The 17540-nt window shown below is 36.2% G+C and overlaps 1 protein-coding gene across 29 annotated transcripts in view; it reads left to right on the top strand.

Moving 5' to 3' along the window:
- Positions 1-17540, top strand: part of PPP1R9A (protein phosphatase 1 regulatory subunit 9A) — a 389269-nt gene that overhangs the window by 340473 nt on the left and 31256 nt on the right. For all 29 annotated transcript variants that reach the window (XM_074035497.1, XM_065542316.2, XM_074035502.1 and 26 more), the window contains 3 exons: positions 688-917; positions 2428-2524; positions 2625-2796. In XM_074035497.1, the coding sequence (XP_073891598.1) occupies positions 688-917; positions 2428-2524; positions 2625-2796 (499 nt within the window). The remainder of the gene's footprint in view (positions 1-687; positions 918-2427; positions 2525-2624; positions 2797-17540) is intronic.

Raw genomic sequence — 17540 nt, 5'->3', positions numbered from 1 at the left:
AAGATCATCAAAAGGTTTAAAAGCAGAGTGAAAGTGGTTAATGTTTATCAGATGATTCTTGTGCCCAAGGATCTATTTCAAGCATACTGATGTGTTATATCACAATTCTGTTGTATGGATGATATAATTGAGTCTTAGAGAACTTCAATTACATGTCCAAGGTTTAATGGCCAATGATGGCAGAACTGGGATTCAAATCTATGCTGAATGACTCCAGAGAGCCCTTCTTAACCATTAGGCCATACTGTGCTTCTAACTCCTCTCTCCTCCCTGCCCCTCTCCACTCCCTTTTTAGTTAACTTTTTATATATGATTGTATATTTTTAAAACTCTCAAAACATGTTGACATTCGTTTTTAATATTTAAAAGAGATCCCTATCAAACTCTGAAACATCTTTTACTGCTCACAGCATTTCAGATCACATGATGTGATGGAAATATCATGCGATGTGGAATCCAATCCATGTTTTATTATCAAATGTGTGACCTTGGACAAATCATTTCACTTTTCAAGGCTTCCGTTTTATCATCTATGGATTTATAAAAATAATACTTGCTTTTCTCATCTTAAGTGGTTTCAGTGATTATTTATGATAACAGAACTTGATCTACAACATGCTATAAAAATGAGAGATTTTTGCTACAAAATGGCCAAATTATCTTTTCCTTGACATTTGCTTTCTCCAGCTGCAGGCAGCAGAAAATGAGAAAGTGAGGTGGGAACTAGAAAAAACCCAACTCCAACAAAACATAGAAGAGAATAAGGAAAGAATGTTGAAGTTGGAAAGCTACTGGATTGAGGCCCAAACATTATGCCACACAGTGAATGAACATCTCAAAGAGACTCAAAGCCAGTATCAGGCCTTGGAAAAGAAATACAACAAGGCAAAGAAGTTGATCAAGGATTTTCAACAAAAGTAAGCAACTTCTAATGACTAAAGAATAGTTGTGTTTGTCTAAAGAAGGTTTATGTCCAATAATTTTGTAATATCTAGTGGAATAGAAAAGATGACTTCAGAGATATCTTTCCTATCCAGGAGCATAGTTACAGCGTAAATACACATTAAGTTTTGGAAGTCACTTCTATTACTTTTTCATGAGATTATGTTTTGTATATTTTATAGTTTTTGACTACCAGGCCTCTTGGCTATTTTTGATAATTAATTGTTGTTAGTAACTGTTAAAACATCTGAATTTCTTTATTCTTTTTGAAACACCTCTGTGATTTAGAAGCAAGAAGCCCAGCTGAAAGTCATACAGAATGACTGACTATTGGATGTGGAGCACGCAAGCCGCAGCTGGGGCCTGAATCAGGCTGCTCCTCTGTTCTTAGATCAGTAACTACAGAATTTCCCACTACAGACAGCGCACATATCGACTAGCAAGGCCCCCTGCCCTGCCACTCTGCATTTCTCAGCTGTTGAGAGAATCAGGAGGGCCTCAGTTCACTGCAGGGAGAGAGACCATTACCACATTCTGTTTTTGATTTTCAGCAGCTGTTTCTGAGCTACTGCTCCTTTGCTTCCATCTCTTGGATCTCGATGTAATGTCACGGAGACTGACCACGGAGATTTTTACTAGATTTTTTTCATCAGTTACTTCTGGCTAGTTAGAACAAATAAGTAGTGCCAATACCTTTTCTAGCTTTCCATGTCAAGCCTCAGAAGCTAAGCATATATGTAAGATTCACCATATTTCTATTATTTCCTATTATGGAAAGGATGTTTTTAATATTTAAAAGAGATTGCTATCAAAAATTTCTTGATAAAAGGGGAGTAATTATTCTCTGTGACTATAAATTCAATACATCACTGTTTTAACTTTTTGCCAAACTCTTTTTCATGAAATAATTTTATAGTAAATTTTGCTAAATTTGCATATTCTATTCCAGGTTTTCAAAATGGAGTTATTTCTCTTTTCCCCCTATTATCCTTAGGTCTATAAGTGAGTGCCCCTCATGATGTTTCTGACCCACCCAGCCCCTCTTCACTGTTATTCATAGAAATCTTATAGTTATCTTTTTTGAACTCTTATCTAGTTACATCAGTTTACTGTACTACGCTTATGACATTGGAAAAATGGAATTATTTCTACCTGACAAGTAATTGTCTCCACTAAATTACCCAACTTGGATCATTAGTGCAGTCGTTCCTATCTAAATATGTATGGGTGTTCTAGAATCAGGAGCTACAAAAGAAAATTATAATAAGCTATAATAAGCAGAATCAAATCATTTTTCTTTGCCTTGTGACCCATTAAAGATGTTTTGGTTTCTTTCATTACTATACATTTTCCTCTAACTGATTGAATGTTGTCCATTTAAATAACTGTTCAATTGCTTATCCTACTATGCAGTTTATTGTTTCAGATAAGAACTTTCATTTATTGAGTGTATGATATAATCAGAACTATTATTTTCTTCTTAAGAGAGCTTGATTTCATCAAAAGACAGGAAGCAGAAAGAAAGAAAATAGAAGATTTGGAAAAAGCTCATCTTGTGGAAGTGCAAGGCCTCCAAGTGCGGGTGAGTTGTGTTCCCTAAGACACTAAATAATAAGATGGTTTTGCTGTACTTGGAGAGGAGTGCTGGTTTAGAGTTTTATGAATGGATTTGTTTTTCCTAGATTAGAGATTTGGAAGCTGAGGTATTCAGGCTACTGAAGCAAAATGGTACTCAAGTTAACAATAATAACAACATCTTTGAGAGAAGAACATCTCTTGGTGAAGTCTCTAAAGGGGATACCATGGAGAACTTGGATGTCAAGCAAACATCTTGCCAAGATGGCCTAAGTCAAGGTTTGTTTAACCCAACCACAAAAATCATTTTTCATAACTGTGTAATTGGCCTTTTATTTTTCTTTTTCTGGCCCAGAGATTTAAAAGTTGGAAATACCTTCCTTCTATGGGAAAGAAGAAAAGGCTTGTCAAAATAGGAGCCAATCATTTTAGCTCTTATCTTATCTAAAATAAATACTTTAATATGTAGAATTAATAAATCCCAGCTAAAGACAAGCTAAATACTATTTTTAAATCATCATAAAATTGACAGATTTAATAAACTACCTTATAAATTTTATAGTTCATCCTATCTAGGATGAACTACACTACTTACTTGTTAATGAATAAGATTTAGATTTTTTTTTTTTTTTTTTTTTTTTTTTGAGAGTCTCACTCTGTCATCCAGGCTGGAGTACAGTGGTGCAATCTCAGCTCACTGCAACCTTCGCCTGCCAGGTTCAAGCGATTCTCATGCCTCAGCCTCCCCAGTAGCTGTGATTATAGGCATGTGCCACCACGCCCAGCCCATTTTTGTATTTTTAGTAGAGGTGGGCTTTTGCCTTGTTGGCCAGGCTGGTCTCGAACTCCTGACCTCAGGTGATCCACCTGCCTTGGCTTCCCAGAGTGCTAGGATTACAGGCATGAGCTGCCGCGCCCAGCCAAGCTTTAGAATGTTTAAGTCACTAGAATAAAGATCTTTTTCATAATATCAGAAGGCAGACTGCTGCTTTCAGCACTTGAGATTTATGTAGTTAACGAAGTCCATATAGTTTTGTGCTTTTATCATGGTGTACTCATGTATACTTAGGTCTTTCATGTCAAAGACGAAATAAGACCAAAACACTGGAGACATTTTGTATTATAAATGATTATAGATGATTATCTTCATTCATACACCAACCATAAATAAATTACTTACGTTCTTACACACACACCATTCTTATTCTTAGATTGTACGTGTATGAACATGAATGACTTTTAATATCTCTGGTGTATTTGCAAATTAGAAAACATAATAATTATAAAGATAAATACACAGGAATGTGTGGCTTCATCTTTTTAAATATATACATAGTAGTCCCTGGAAAATGAAAATAAAAGAATGTAGTGCAGCAGGGTTGTCATGACAGGACCGACAACTCAGAGGCAACACTTTGACGTGCAGTAAAACCCTGTTATAATGGGCTTTTTAGAGTTTTCATGATCTTTCTCACATATTAAAATGTGTCCAGTGAGGTTTTCCTGATAAGCAAGTGTTTATATCCTATCATGAACTTTTAGAACTAAACTCTTAGCCATTAAAAATGGAAAGTATTAGAAATCTTCATTTAAAATTAAAATGATATCTGGAGATTTGAATCCATTCACTGGGTTTATATCCTTCTAATGGGTTTTCCCTAAACAGGATGTAATTTATAAATAGTGCCTCTTAGGCAGCTGAAAGAGGAGGATTTAGCATTAGCATTACCACTAAGTGAGGAGCTGTGTGACTTCAGGAAGAGTATTTAGCTTCTCTGGGTTGATATTACTGTGTATAGTATTTTAAAAGTAGTATTTCTTTCTTCACCACTTTATGACCTGTTTTGAGACTATATGATTTAGTCTTTGAAGCCAAAAAAGTAATTTATTCGAGCTCTTATGGAATTATAATTTTTATACCTGGAACACTATAAGATTGATATCTAAAGAAAAACATCAGAAATCAAACCAAATTTTTTACCTTTTTGACTATTTTAACTTTTAAAAAATTATAGTTTATATGTAATAAATACATATTCCTGCTGTGGCATACACAAAATATGAGCAGTATCTAGTAGCTTTTCATTTCTATTCATTTCTTTCAGTTTAGACATCTGTATCTTGTCAAACATATAATTAATGGTATTTATTAAATTATATGACTATGGAAGATCAACACACTATACTATTAACATGCCCATTTGGATCAAAACCTTACATTTCTTCTGAACCCTTTTTCTATTCTACACCCTCCATTTTGCCACATAATTGTCAGTTTCCCTAGCAACACTGTCAGTTCACAGTGAGATGTGGAGACTACTAATTCTTACTGAAACCAATCCATGCTTGTGCAGTAGAGTTAGAATCGGTCATCTCAGATATTAGTAGCATACATATCAAGTGCTCTTCTAGTTTTGCTGTGAGGACAGTCAGTGATAAATCTCTTTGAATTTCAGTTGCTTGATCACATAAACTAAAATGGCTTGGTCAGTAGCTGGATAGGAATGCTCTGGAAAGCACTTTTCTAAATTGATCCTTTGCTTCTGTTGCTAGGGAACGCTGAAATACTAGAGGTTTAGAAAGAAAAGTAAGGCTGCAGACCTAACATAGGCCATTCCACATTTAAAAATCCACCACCACCGTTTTGTACCAGGAGAGGGATAGCACTTCCAGTAGTTCCAAGGCTCCTGCTCATGAGATGCAAGTGTCATGCTCCCCACTTTCTACCGACTGTCCAATTCTGTTTGCTTTTCAGGCACTAGAGTGGTAGGATGAGTGGTTTAGCATGTTTTTAGGCATTGAGGTAGTTCATGAAGCAAAAGAATAATCAAGTGTAGATCAATGAAAATGGTCAGAATGAAATAGTAAAAGGAAGGGAAGGCAGGCAAAGGAGGAAGGAAGGAAGAGCCTCTGAGCAGCCGTTCCTTCATGTGTACTCATGCTCATCCAAAATGATGTGACTCTCAATATTGAATTACAGATTTTTGATGAGTAAAAGCTTTTTCCAAACCATACAGAAATTTAGCACAAATTTAAAATTATGTTTGACCACCATTTGTGTGTTTATCTCTAAAACCTAAGCAAACTCAAGTATTATTAAAATTTTGATAACAATCATCAATACAAATTTGTTATTGAATGTAATCTAACACTTTTTTCTTATCATGATTACAGAAAGCTGATGTAACAAATTTTTTTCCGCCAAGAGCCATAACAGACCCCAAATCCATTCTAGTTTATACTAGTGTGCTGGTCAAGTATTTTCCTTGTGCTCCAGGAGAGGAGAAATGATAATTATGCCCTGCTGCTCTTTCATGCTTGTCATTTCTTAGTGCCTAAATAATGCCAGGATTAGGATAAAAACAGAGAATAGGTATGTTAGCGTGATCTTGGTAGGCTAAAAGCTTGTAATATTAGTTTTATTGGATTTTCTAGAAAAGTCACAGAAGCAACACGTTCTGAGCTTCTAGAAATTCCAGGATCCTTATGTTGATACCGTTTGCAGCTTCAAATATTTTGTAGGCTGGTTTGCTAAAGGATTATGCATATCCCACAGAGATACTGAAAGAAAGACTAGAGCCAGTAGGTGGAAGTTACCTATGAAGGCATATTCTGGCTGTTCTACCATGAGAGATCAGGAGTAAGTATGATATCATTTAAAAAATTATTTTGAACACTGAAAACCTGCTTCCAGGAAGGCTTTAGGTGGCACACTGACTTGTAAGAGAAGGAGTGGCTACTAGGCAGAAAGAAAGTACTAGGTCCTGCTGATTATACTGCAAGGTATATGATTTGTGGGATCAAGGATGAAAGAGGAAAAGTTTGGCAGGAGACAAATAAATAGAATTTAAGGTACTATGTAAGCATCTCAAAAGATGAGAGGGAGTTCAAAGAAGAGAAAATTGAATAACATTAGCATAACTTTTTTCTGATTCATAGTCTTTATGTTAAAAAGGTAGAGCCATTTGAAATGGCATAGTGTGTTCTTGGAGTGAAAGTGGGCTTTGACTGCAGAAAGGTTTGTACATAATTTTGTAAGCATTGCGACCCGTTCACAGTCTTGAGGCATAACAGGAACTTAGTCACTTGCAGGTCTGTAAATGTAACTCAAGGATTTCTGTGAAGTTTGAATATTGCTACCAAGTGCTGCTTCATTTCCTTCTCACACCTACCTACTCCATCAGTGGACCACCAGTTAGGTAATACTGCATGTTATCTTCCCAAAAGTGTGAACAAGGAGGGTTATATAAAGCATTTTATACTTTGTTCCCTTAGTTGCTTACTGTTCCTTAGCTCTAATGAAAACTGAGCAAGAAGAAAATATTTAAATTGCAAGATTATAGGAAGGATTATAAAAGATTATAGGAAAGTTATAATCTTTCCTATAAGCTCATAGAAAAGTCTAGACTTTCATAATAGATTGTGGCTGAAATTAATTACTCAGTCTTGGATTTTTTCAAAAATAGGAATATTTCTTAGGTACTTCCCAGCTAATTTTAAACTATCCTAGAGGAAGGAGCATAAGAATATGAAAATAATCCCTTTTATTTCCTCTCCTCTCTCTTACTCTTTTTCCACAAAATGGTTTGGCTGTTGCAGTAAGACCCCAGATACCCCGAAAGTAGATCCCCAAGGTGGTAGTCTGCACGTGTATCCTAAACTCAACTTCCCTGATCCCAGACCCAGAAATTGTAGACATGTGAGTGGAACTCTGAGTCAGCTTACATATTGAATTGAGCCAATTCTGTGGTCATCAGGCCTCATCTACTTGGTATTTGCTTCTTGTGACCCAGTTGTTAGAGAATCTTATTTCTCTGTATTTACTCACTTCTCTGAAATTTACTCAGATTTAATAAATAGGGTCTTTATCAGGAATAACAAGAGAAAATACACTGCCATTAAGAGTATCTGTCTTTTCCACTACCCATGTGTTTTAAAATTCTCATAATTCATTTATTCATGTACTGTCTAGAAGTAATTTGGAGAGACACTTTATGTGACAGGATAGGGGAACTGAAAGTGGTAAGATGAGAGAGAAGAATGAATGGAACCAGAAATGATGCTGCAACCAAATATATCACAATTACACTTTTTATAAGGTTGGACCCTCAATTTGGCTCTAGGCTTTCTAATTACCAGAAGGAAAAGGAAGCCCTTGTCAATTATATTATTCACAGTATTTATAAGATAAAAACAAACTGCTAAAGGAAAATACAATTACTGGTAACAAGTAAAATAATGCATGATTTGTGGCAAACGGTGCTGTTGATATTGATAATATCCTTAAAGGAGATCCACTAATGATTTTACTAAGATATTTTCACATAGTGACCCTCAGTGTTGGCTAATGTCATCATACAAATATACAAAATAGTGTTCAGTAAAAGGAATTAAGCTACTGAGGAGAGGGGATGGATAGGATATCATGGTACTGTTCACTAGCTTGGTGCTCAGGTAGAAAAGTCTGTCATGGCCAGACACGGTGGCTCATACCTGTAATCCCAGCAATTTGGGCGGCCAAGGCAGGTGGATCACCTGAAGTCAGGAGTTTGAGAGCAGCCTGGTCAACATGGTGAAACCCTGTCTCTACTAAAAAATACAAAAAAATTAGCCAGGCGTGGTGGCAGGTGCCCAGCTACTCGGGAGGCTGATGCAGGGCAATTGCTTGAACCCAGGAAGCCAAGGTTGCAGTGAGCTGAAATCGCCCCATTGCACTCCAGCCTGGGTGATAAGAGCAAAACTCTATCAGAGAGAGAGAGAGAGAGAGAGAGAAGGAAAGGGGAAAGGAGAAAGGGGAAAGGGGAAAGGGGAGGAAAGGACTGTCATGTATGTCAAGTCATTTTTGTTTTTTTTGTTTTTTTGTGGTTTTTTTTTGATAGGAAGTTTTGTTTCCCAGGCTGGAGTGCAGTGGTGTGATCTCAGCTCACTGCAACCTCTGCCTCCCAGGTTCAAGTGATTCTCTTGCTTCAGGTTCAAGTGATTCTCTTGCCTCAGCCTCCCGAATAGTTGGGATTACAGGCACCAGCCACCACGCCCCGCTAATTTTGTTTTTTGCATTTTTGGTAGAGATGGGGTTTCACCATGTTGGCCAGGCTGGTCTCGAACTCCTGACCTCAGGTGATCCACTTGCCTTGGCCTCCCAAAGTGTTGGGATTATAGGCGTGAGCCACCCGTGCCCTGCCCCAGTTTTTTAATTATATTGTTCAAAACTTCTAGAATATATTACTGAAAGAGATGTGTAAAAAATTTCACATTGTGATTGTGGACTTATCTATTTTCTGGCTATGTCAGTTTTATGTGTTTTAAGGTGATGTTAATAGATATATTCAGTTTAGAATTGTTCAGTCTTTCTGGTAGATTGTCCTTTGATCATTAGGAAGTATTCCTCTTTATTCCTAGTATTTCACCTTACTATATACTTTATCCAGTATTTAGAGAGCTGTGTCAACTATCTTTTGATTAGTGTTTGTATTGCGTATCTTTTTTTATCCTTTTGCTTTCAACCTTTCTATATCTCTTGTAAACAGTATGTAATTGTTGTTTTTTTATTACAGTCTATCTCTATTTTTTAAATGCACTTTAAAAGTTGCTATTTAATTTATTTACTAATATGTAGAGTTTAAATCTAACATCTTACTATTTGTTTCCTATTTGTTCTTTTGTGTTTTCTTGCCTTCTTTTGGATTAATCAAGTGTTTTCTTCTTATTTCATTTTTCTCTATATTAGCTTTTATTCTTCTTTTAGTGGATACCTACAGATATAATTTATAAATTCTAATTGATAAATAATAATATTTGCAGGAGAGGCCAGGTGCGGTGGCTCATGCCTGTAATGCGAGCACTTTGGGAGGCCAAGGTGGGTGGATCACTTGAGGTCAGGTGTTCGAGACCAGCCTGGCCAACATGGTGAGACACCGTCTGTACTAAAAATACAAAAATTAGCCAGGTTTGGTGGCAGTGCCTGTAATCCCAGCTGCTCAAGAGACTGAAGTAGGAGAATCGCTTGAACCCAGGAGACTGAGGTTTCAGTGAGCCGAGATCAGGCCACTGCACTCCAGCCTGGGCGACAGAGTAAGACTCTGTCTCCAAAAAAATAAATAAAAGAAAAAAAGATATTTGCAGGAGAGTACAAGCTGAGTATTCATTAAGATATCTCCCATTCATGTGTTATAGTTCTTAAATTAGCTTTTTATAAATATTGAAGGGCAATGAGCTACAGGTTATACTCCCTGGAAAATACCTTGAATATGGTTTTTTGTTTTTGTTTTTCTTTTTTGTAATTAGTGGAGTGCATATTTGTATATCTTAACAAACAATTTAATTGGAAATGGAGTTAATACATTTTTATGAGATTTAAGCTGTTTACATAGTTGTGTTCTGGAATAGTGAGTTGTTTCTAAAATGTATATGGATGAATTGCTTGGCCCAGAATAAGGGCCAGGTTCTCCTGAGGAAGAACAAGGTGAGGAACTTGTTCTTCTAGATACTGAGATTCATTATGAAGTAAAAGTGATTAAGACCATGTGGTGTAGTCTCAACAACTGTCAAGTGGACTAATATGCAGAATACGGAGTCCGGAAGCAGACTGACACATTTACGTCAATTTGAGAATAATACAGAGCAGACACTGCAGTTCTGTGGGTAAAGGATGGACTAATAAATGGTGCTAGGAAAATTGACCATCCATATGGAAAAAAATGAATTGGATTCCACCTCACATTATTCATGAAATAAGTTCCAAATGGATTACAGTCTCAAATTTGAAAGACAATACTTAACACGCTTAGAAGAAAATGTAGGTTTCATATGATTTCTTAAGACACAAAAATTCCAAATCATAAAAAGGTTTGGTAAATTTGACCACAGTAATATTAAGAAAATCTGATCATTAAAAGACATTATAAAGTACATGGAAAGAAGCCGAAAATTGAAGAGGATATTTGTAGCATGTATAACTAAGAAAAAAATATTGTTGTCCACAATAAATTGAGAACTCACATAAATCGTAGGAAAAACACAACCAACATAGTAGAAAAATGGGCAAAATGCATAAGAAGTTCACAAAAACAGGAACCTAAACGTTAGTAAACATAGACATTCAACTTCACTAGCAAAAATCAAACAATTGGCAAAGATAAAGTTTCACAGTAAAATGTGATAGCCAGAACATGGAAAAACAGGAAAATTCATAAAACTGTTTCATTAAAATAATTTAGCATTATCCATTAAAACAGAAGATGTGAAAATCCTATGGCCCAGCAAATTTACTTCGATGTGTATATATATCCTCCAGAAACTCTTGTCAATGTATACCAAAAGGCATATTCAAAAACATTCCATGTAGCATTGTTTGTATAGCTGCAGTAAAAAAGTTAATTAATTTTAGTTACACCTTTCAACATAATGTTGAGCAAACAAACCAGCTAACTAAAAAACAATTTGCAGAATATTATATACAATTCGCTACCATGCATCTGAAGTTTAAAAGCAAGAAAGACTAATCAGTATATTCTTTAGGGATAAATTTATGGAATAACTAGAAGAAAACACAGGGGTTACAACTAGAAATAGAGAACAGAGAGGGCTTCAAAAGTAATAATTTTATAGTTTAGGCTTGATAGAGGTACAGGGTTGTCTTTTTTTTTGTTTTTTCATGACTTACATTGTTGGTATACATTTGTATGTAAATGTTTTAGAATAGAAACTTTAAAATAATTAAAAGGTAAGAATAAGCAAACCACAAAAGATTTTTTAGGCCAAAAAATACATATTAGTTTAATGTTTAGTAAGAAAATAAAAAAGGATAGCATCAGCCAGACATTTATATCCATAAGTGTGTTCCTAAGGTCATTGGAGTCCTCCTCCAAGACATCATTTTCTTTGTCCTTTTTGCCAATCTCTTGAGCCCTCAAAATTAGCAGCTCTTTTCAGATACCTGTGGATTTGAAGCGAGGCCAGACCCCTACCACCACATCTGATTTATTTCCTGATAGAGTTTGAGAGTGCATTAAGCATTCTCTTTTAGCATTGGAACCTATAATTTTAAAGTAAGGTTAAAGGCGTGATCAAAGCCGGAATTGATTAGATGGAAAGTCGCTAAAAGAAAAGTGAATGCCTGCACTACATTGTCAGGAGACTGCCGTACAAGAGCGTTAGGCACAGAGCAATGAGGTAAGTGTTTCATGCTGTCACACTGTTTCGTTCTAAACCGGAGCCTGGGGAATTCTAGAGTACATTCAGCCTTTTCAAAAAAAAAAAAAAAAAATTATGCATACCAATACAATATGGTAAACTTTCACAATTTTCATTTTTCTTGAAAACTTACTTTCAATTTTGTTTAATCCCCAATAAATAATTTTGACCATGAAATATTGAATTGCACTAATTAAAGGGTGAACATTCCTGGTAAATCACTCTGGTAAATTTTAATGAACAAGCCAAGTGAATGAGAAATCAATATATATTGATTATTTTCTGGCATATCGTTAAGGCCAAAATCTGTCCTCTTACTTAAAAAGCAAAGCACCTAAATTGCCTGTCTAGTTTTGTGCAAGTTTTGAATCTGCCTACTTGTAAACAGTTGAAACTTTTGTTGCCAAATCAATGAGACATTCTAAAGGAGGTATTCAGTGGCAAATTGACAGCTCTGCTTCATTCATATTTCTCACTGCATCTTCATAAATTCATAGAATCCACCAGACCCTTCAATCATACTGAGTTATAAAATAGTACTGGGAGAGATCTAGGCCAGGCACGGTGGCTCACACCGGTCTTCCCAGCACTTTGGGAGGCCAAGGCGGGAGGATCACCTGAGGTCAGAAGTTCAAGACCAGCTTGGCCAACATGGGGAAACCCTATCTCTACTAAAAATACAAAAATTAGCTGGGCCTGGTGGTGGGCACCTGTAATCCCATCTACTCGAGAGGCTGAGGTGGGAGAATTGCCTGAACCCGGGAGGTGGAGGTTGCAGTGAGTTAAGATGGTGCCCCGACACTCCAGCCTGGGACAGAGCAAGACTCTGATTAAAAAAAATATATATATATATATATATATATAAAGTTGCTTTAAGAGGAAACACTATGTTACTTTGTCAGAATGAGCTTTAACTTCGTAATTTTCTGTTCATTTTAGGAAAAGTGGGCTACTTTCTTTTGGCTTTTGAATTTTACTTGCTTTTAATAGAACACGATACATTATGATCTTTTATAAGTAAAGATCATTTTAACCCAAATGTGAGTAATTTGTTTTCAAGGAAACTTCAGAAGTTCAGAAGACTGCTGTATTCCAAATTATTTCTTATATTGGTATATGGTCTGATTCACCATGATATATACATGATATATGGTCTGGTTCACCTGGCTTACCATGAAATTCTAATTCTAGATTAAATAATAACTGTATAGTTATGCTAAGATAAAATTGACTAGACTGGGATATCAGGGTAGAGGGATCTAAAAGTATGAAGGAGAAGATGCTACCCAGTGTGGTTTGTATATGACGTGTTGCCCTGGGCTCCTACATAGTTTTCAAGGTGGGGCACGGTGTTCACAGAAGATATCTAACAGCCAAGAGGGAAACATGACCAGTCACAGAGGTTGAAGCATCTGTAAAGTTAAAACTGAACAGATGAACAGTTATTTAGTACCAGAAAATTCTGCTCTGTGTATGGTTCTGAAAATTGTGCCAACCATATTATTTCAGTAATTAGAGTATCAAGGTCCATCAGGTTATGACTGAGTTCCTTTAAGTAGACATGAAATACTTCTGTTTGAATACTATGGAGTAATGACGTCTAAGACCTATAGGGAATAAATCCACTTACAAGGAAACTAAAGAAACATTAGAACATAGTTATACCAAAAAAGACTGTTGCTTGTGAGTTTTTGATGACACTGAGGGTTTTTTTGAACATTGAAAAAGTCATTCAGATATTAATTTTTGGTTTTAAGTTAATGTTTGATTTACTCAAGTTACATTATCAAAAACCTAATTCTTTAAACTTTTTAATTTGTTGAAAATCACTGTTAAGGGATTTTTAATATTTAGTTGATTTACAAACTTTATTACAAACTATTTCCAAGCTTAACTAATGAAACACCTATAAAAATTTAACGACACATTTACAAATTTGTTATATTCCATTTTCTATTTAAGTACTCTTACTAGGAGACTGACAGTCTTTGCAAGTACTTAAAAAATTCTTACATATCTATTATATTACACTTCCAAGGATTGTGAACCTTAAGTTTTCTTACATTTTCTAATGCTTTACATAACAAAATCTTTCCGTGATGAACGATGCTTTCCTTTTTAGGGAAATAACTATCATCTCAGGTAACTGAGTTTACTTTCTTTAAGAGGCGTACAATCTGAATTCTTCCTGTACTAATCAAGGATGCTATTGTATCACAATATGTAATGGGAGGGTGCCTACTTAGCATGCTTGGGGTTACTAATATCCACAGATTTTGATTGAGAAACTGATTAGATTCTTGTAGGCAACCCTGAGTGAAAACACAGAATCTCATTTATTGTTGCCATGTCAAAGACACTACAACGTCAGTGTCAAGAAAAGGACATTCACATATCCTACCTCCCATGACCCAACTTATCCACATGATGTCACAGTTCTACTCATAGATGCCTGGAGTCCCCAACCAGTTGGTCATTTGATTAGATTTTTCTATTTCTCTGGCTTTTAGGTTATGCAGATCTCTTTTCTATCAGAATCTAAAGACATCTGACACTGAAAGAACCCTGAGATACGTAAATGCCTTTCCCTGTGGTCTAAATCTAAATTCCACATTCTTTCATAGTCTAGAATCAAGCAACTCTTACAAGTGTTTCAAATGATATTTGATAGCAGTTAGGACATTTCCTATAGTTTTTTCTGACTAGTAGTCACTGCCTTTCCATGTAGCTTAGTGGTATTACTGAAGAGTTGTTTCTGAGATATGGATAACAGAATTTAAGCCTCTCCGCCCACTGAGAACAGTAGTGTAGGCTGATCATAAACTGAAGAAGAGTATATTAGATATCAGATTGCACCAGAGAAGTACTACACTAACAAATAACCAACTTATGTTTCAAAGGCTATACAGATAGTTTTGAGATTGCATGTATTGACCAAAAAACTAAAAAAGGAATTTCTTAATATTCTTTCAACGATTAGCAAATTAAATGTATAGCTCATACAACAGTAAGTTCAGACCTAGTTAGAATATTAGAAAATAGCAATAATCTTCTGCTTGTTCTGGAACTGTTGAAAGACACACTTCCTCCATAACTGTGTCTAATTCAGTACATCTTCCCCATGCAATACTAAAATGAAGTAATAACTAAAAGCTAAGCCATAGACCTTAGGCCAAAATCATCTGGCAGTTAGTAAGGTAGCAAGTCAGGCAGACAATCACCACAGATGTAATGAAAGAGCAGCCTTCTCTCATGGGGAAGAATGATAGTCATGCAGATTTTGACAGTTCCTTGGGCTCATATCAACATGTGGAGATACTGAGTCCTAGGACACCAGGTCTAATTAGATTAGAATAGAATTAAGATGCCTTTAAGAGAAAATATACTAAATATATGTTTTTCTCTATTTTTATTAATTTTAACTGCACAAGTAATACATAAATGTAAACAATTACATAATACAAAATATAATACCAAATTTTTAACATTGTGAATAAGATTAAAGTGTCCTTTGACCAACATCCCCTAATCTAATACCTTCTTTGTAAGTAACCACTATATCAGTAGGAAGTATATCTTTCCAGTTTTTCGGGGGTTTTTTTGTTTGGTTTTTTTTTTTTTTTTTGAGACGGAGTCTTGCTCTGTCGCCCAGGCTGGAGTGCAGTGGCCTGATCTCATCTCACTGCAACCTCTGCCTCCTGAGTTCAAGCGATTCTCCTGTCTCAGCCTCCTGAGTAGCTGGGATTATAGGCGCGTGCCATCATACCCAGCTAATTTTTGTATTTTTAGTAGAGACAGGGTTTCACCACGTTGTTGAACTCCTGACCTCGTGATCTGCCCACCTCAGCTTCCCGAAGTGCTGGGATTACAGGCATGGGCCACCGCACCCGGCCTCTTTCCAGTTTTTCTATGCAACTATATGCATATGTTTACCACTAGAAAATGTATTTTGTGTTCATGTTTTCTAAATATTTTAAATGAGTGTACATGTTGTTCTGCAACTTGCTTTACCCACTTAACATCTTGCTAATCTCTTTATAAAGATATTTATTGAGCACTCTTCTAAGCACTTTTATATCTATTAATGCATATATAATCCTCATAGCAATACAGTTATTATGTTTTGTTATCATGACTGTTTTGCAATTGAGGATCATGAGGGACAGAGGTTAGACAAATTGCCCAATTTAATGGGACAGCCGCTTGTTCTGAATTCTATTCAAGGAAAAACTCCAAGTCTACTCTCATGGTAACTGTTTCACATTGCCTCTCTGAGATACATAAACTTACCTCCTGAAGGCAATTATCTATTAATCCAAACCCCAGCATGCCCGCCTTTTATGAACTTGCAGTGGCTACAAATGATATGCAGATACTATTCAAGTTTTAAAATGCCACCAAGTGCCTCATGATGCTCAGCACCTCTGCTGGTAATAGCACGGGCGAGGCAGTGTGACGGCATGAGGTATGGTTGTTTCTGAGTGGGTTAGAGCACATAACTGTGCGAAGCAGACCCCATTGTTATGCTGCTCCATTCCCCTAGTTCCCTTGCTGCCTGTATCTGATCTGTGGGCAGCATTCCATTTACGTCAAAAATAACGTCAATCTAGTGAAAAAAACTGTTATGACTCACAGCATTACTGTAGGGAACTGGTCTCTGTGTAATATGATGTATAACGTCCTAATTTCATAGAGCATTTTTCATAACAGCTGCTAAAATCATCAAATCCATTAAATTCTTTTAAAGGATCTAATTTGGAGCAGTATTGAAAATAGTCTTAAAATGCATGTATAGAGGTGGAGTCTCTCTCACTCAAAACTCCTCTGTCATTATTCACTTCATATCTTCTGTGTATTTATCTTTCTGTATTTATTGATTCACCTGAGTCTCCTCCCGTTTTGTATTTCTAGCTGCATTGAGTCAGAGGTAGGCTATTTCAGAGACTGGAGGGTCTGAAAAAAATAGAAGATCAGAAAGCAGAGGAGGATGAGGAAGTTTTCCGCAGACCCTTATGGACAGCAGAACAAGGCACACTGGAGAAAAGTGGAAGAGAAGGGACTGAGGTCTTAGGCTTATAAAAGCAGTGTGATATTATTGACTAAAATGTCTGCAGAGAATGAATGACAATGAGAGAACATGGCCACCTAAGCCTTTACATCTAGCAGCACATAACTTAGAAACACTGAGCCAGTTGGATTTCCCCTGCCACACTGCCATCCACAAAACTGACATCTATTTTTCTTTGTAAGAATTCTATTATTGGATATATGTAAAGCCAAAAAAAATCCCTCAGTGTTGGCCCTCTGATGCTACATGCTTCTGCAAGTTTGCAAAGTTAGCCCTTGACGTGTACTTCTGTTGGGAACGTAAAGTAAGACCAAAAAGAGGATTCAAAGAAGGCAGAAGAATGTGAAGTTTACTTCCAGACTTGAGATTGACCTTCCAGAAGGAGAATAGGCTTCTGAAGCCTGAGCTCTATTCAGTCTCTGTCACAGATTAACTGTGTGGTGCCAGTTAATACACAAATTGACCTTCTTTGAGCCTCAGTTTTCTTATATGAGAAATAAGCTGGGACCAGAATCCCAAGGTTGTTTTGAGTTGCAATATTAGGATTTTTGTGTTACATGATGGAAAAAGATAGCATATGATGGTCAGTCACCCTTCTAGTTACCCAGCAGCAGAAATCTTGTACGCATTTTCCTTCTGTGTACACACAGGTCCTCTAATATTATTAAGGGGGACATATTACATGCAGTGTTTTTGGTAGGTGCTTCTTGTGGACAGCATTCCTTCCAGCTTCCTTCTGGTGTAAATGCTATTAAGGCGAAAG

This window comes from Macaca fascicularis, chromosome 3 (genome assembly GCF_037993035.2).
Source record: "Macaca fascicularis isolate 582-1 chromosome 3, T2T-MFA8v1.1".
Classification (NCBI taxonomy): Eukaryota; Metazoa; Chordata; class Mammalia; order Primates; family Cercopithecidae; genus Macaca; species Macaca fascicularis.
Note: the sequence above shows the minus strand (reverse complement) of the source record. Positions and strands in the feature narration are given on the sequence as shown.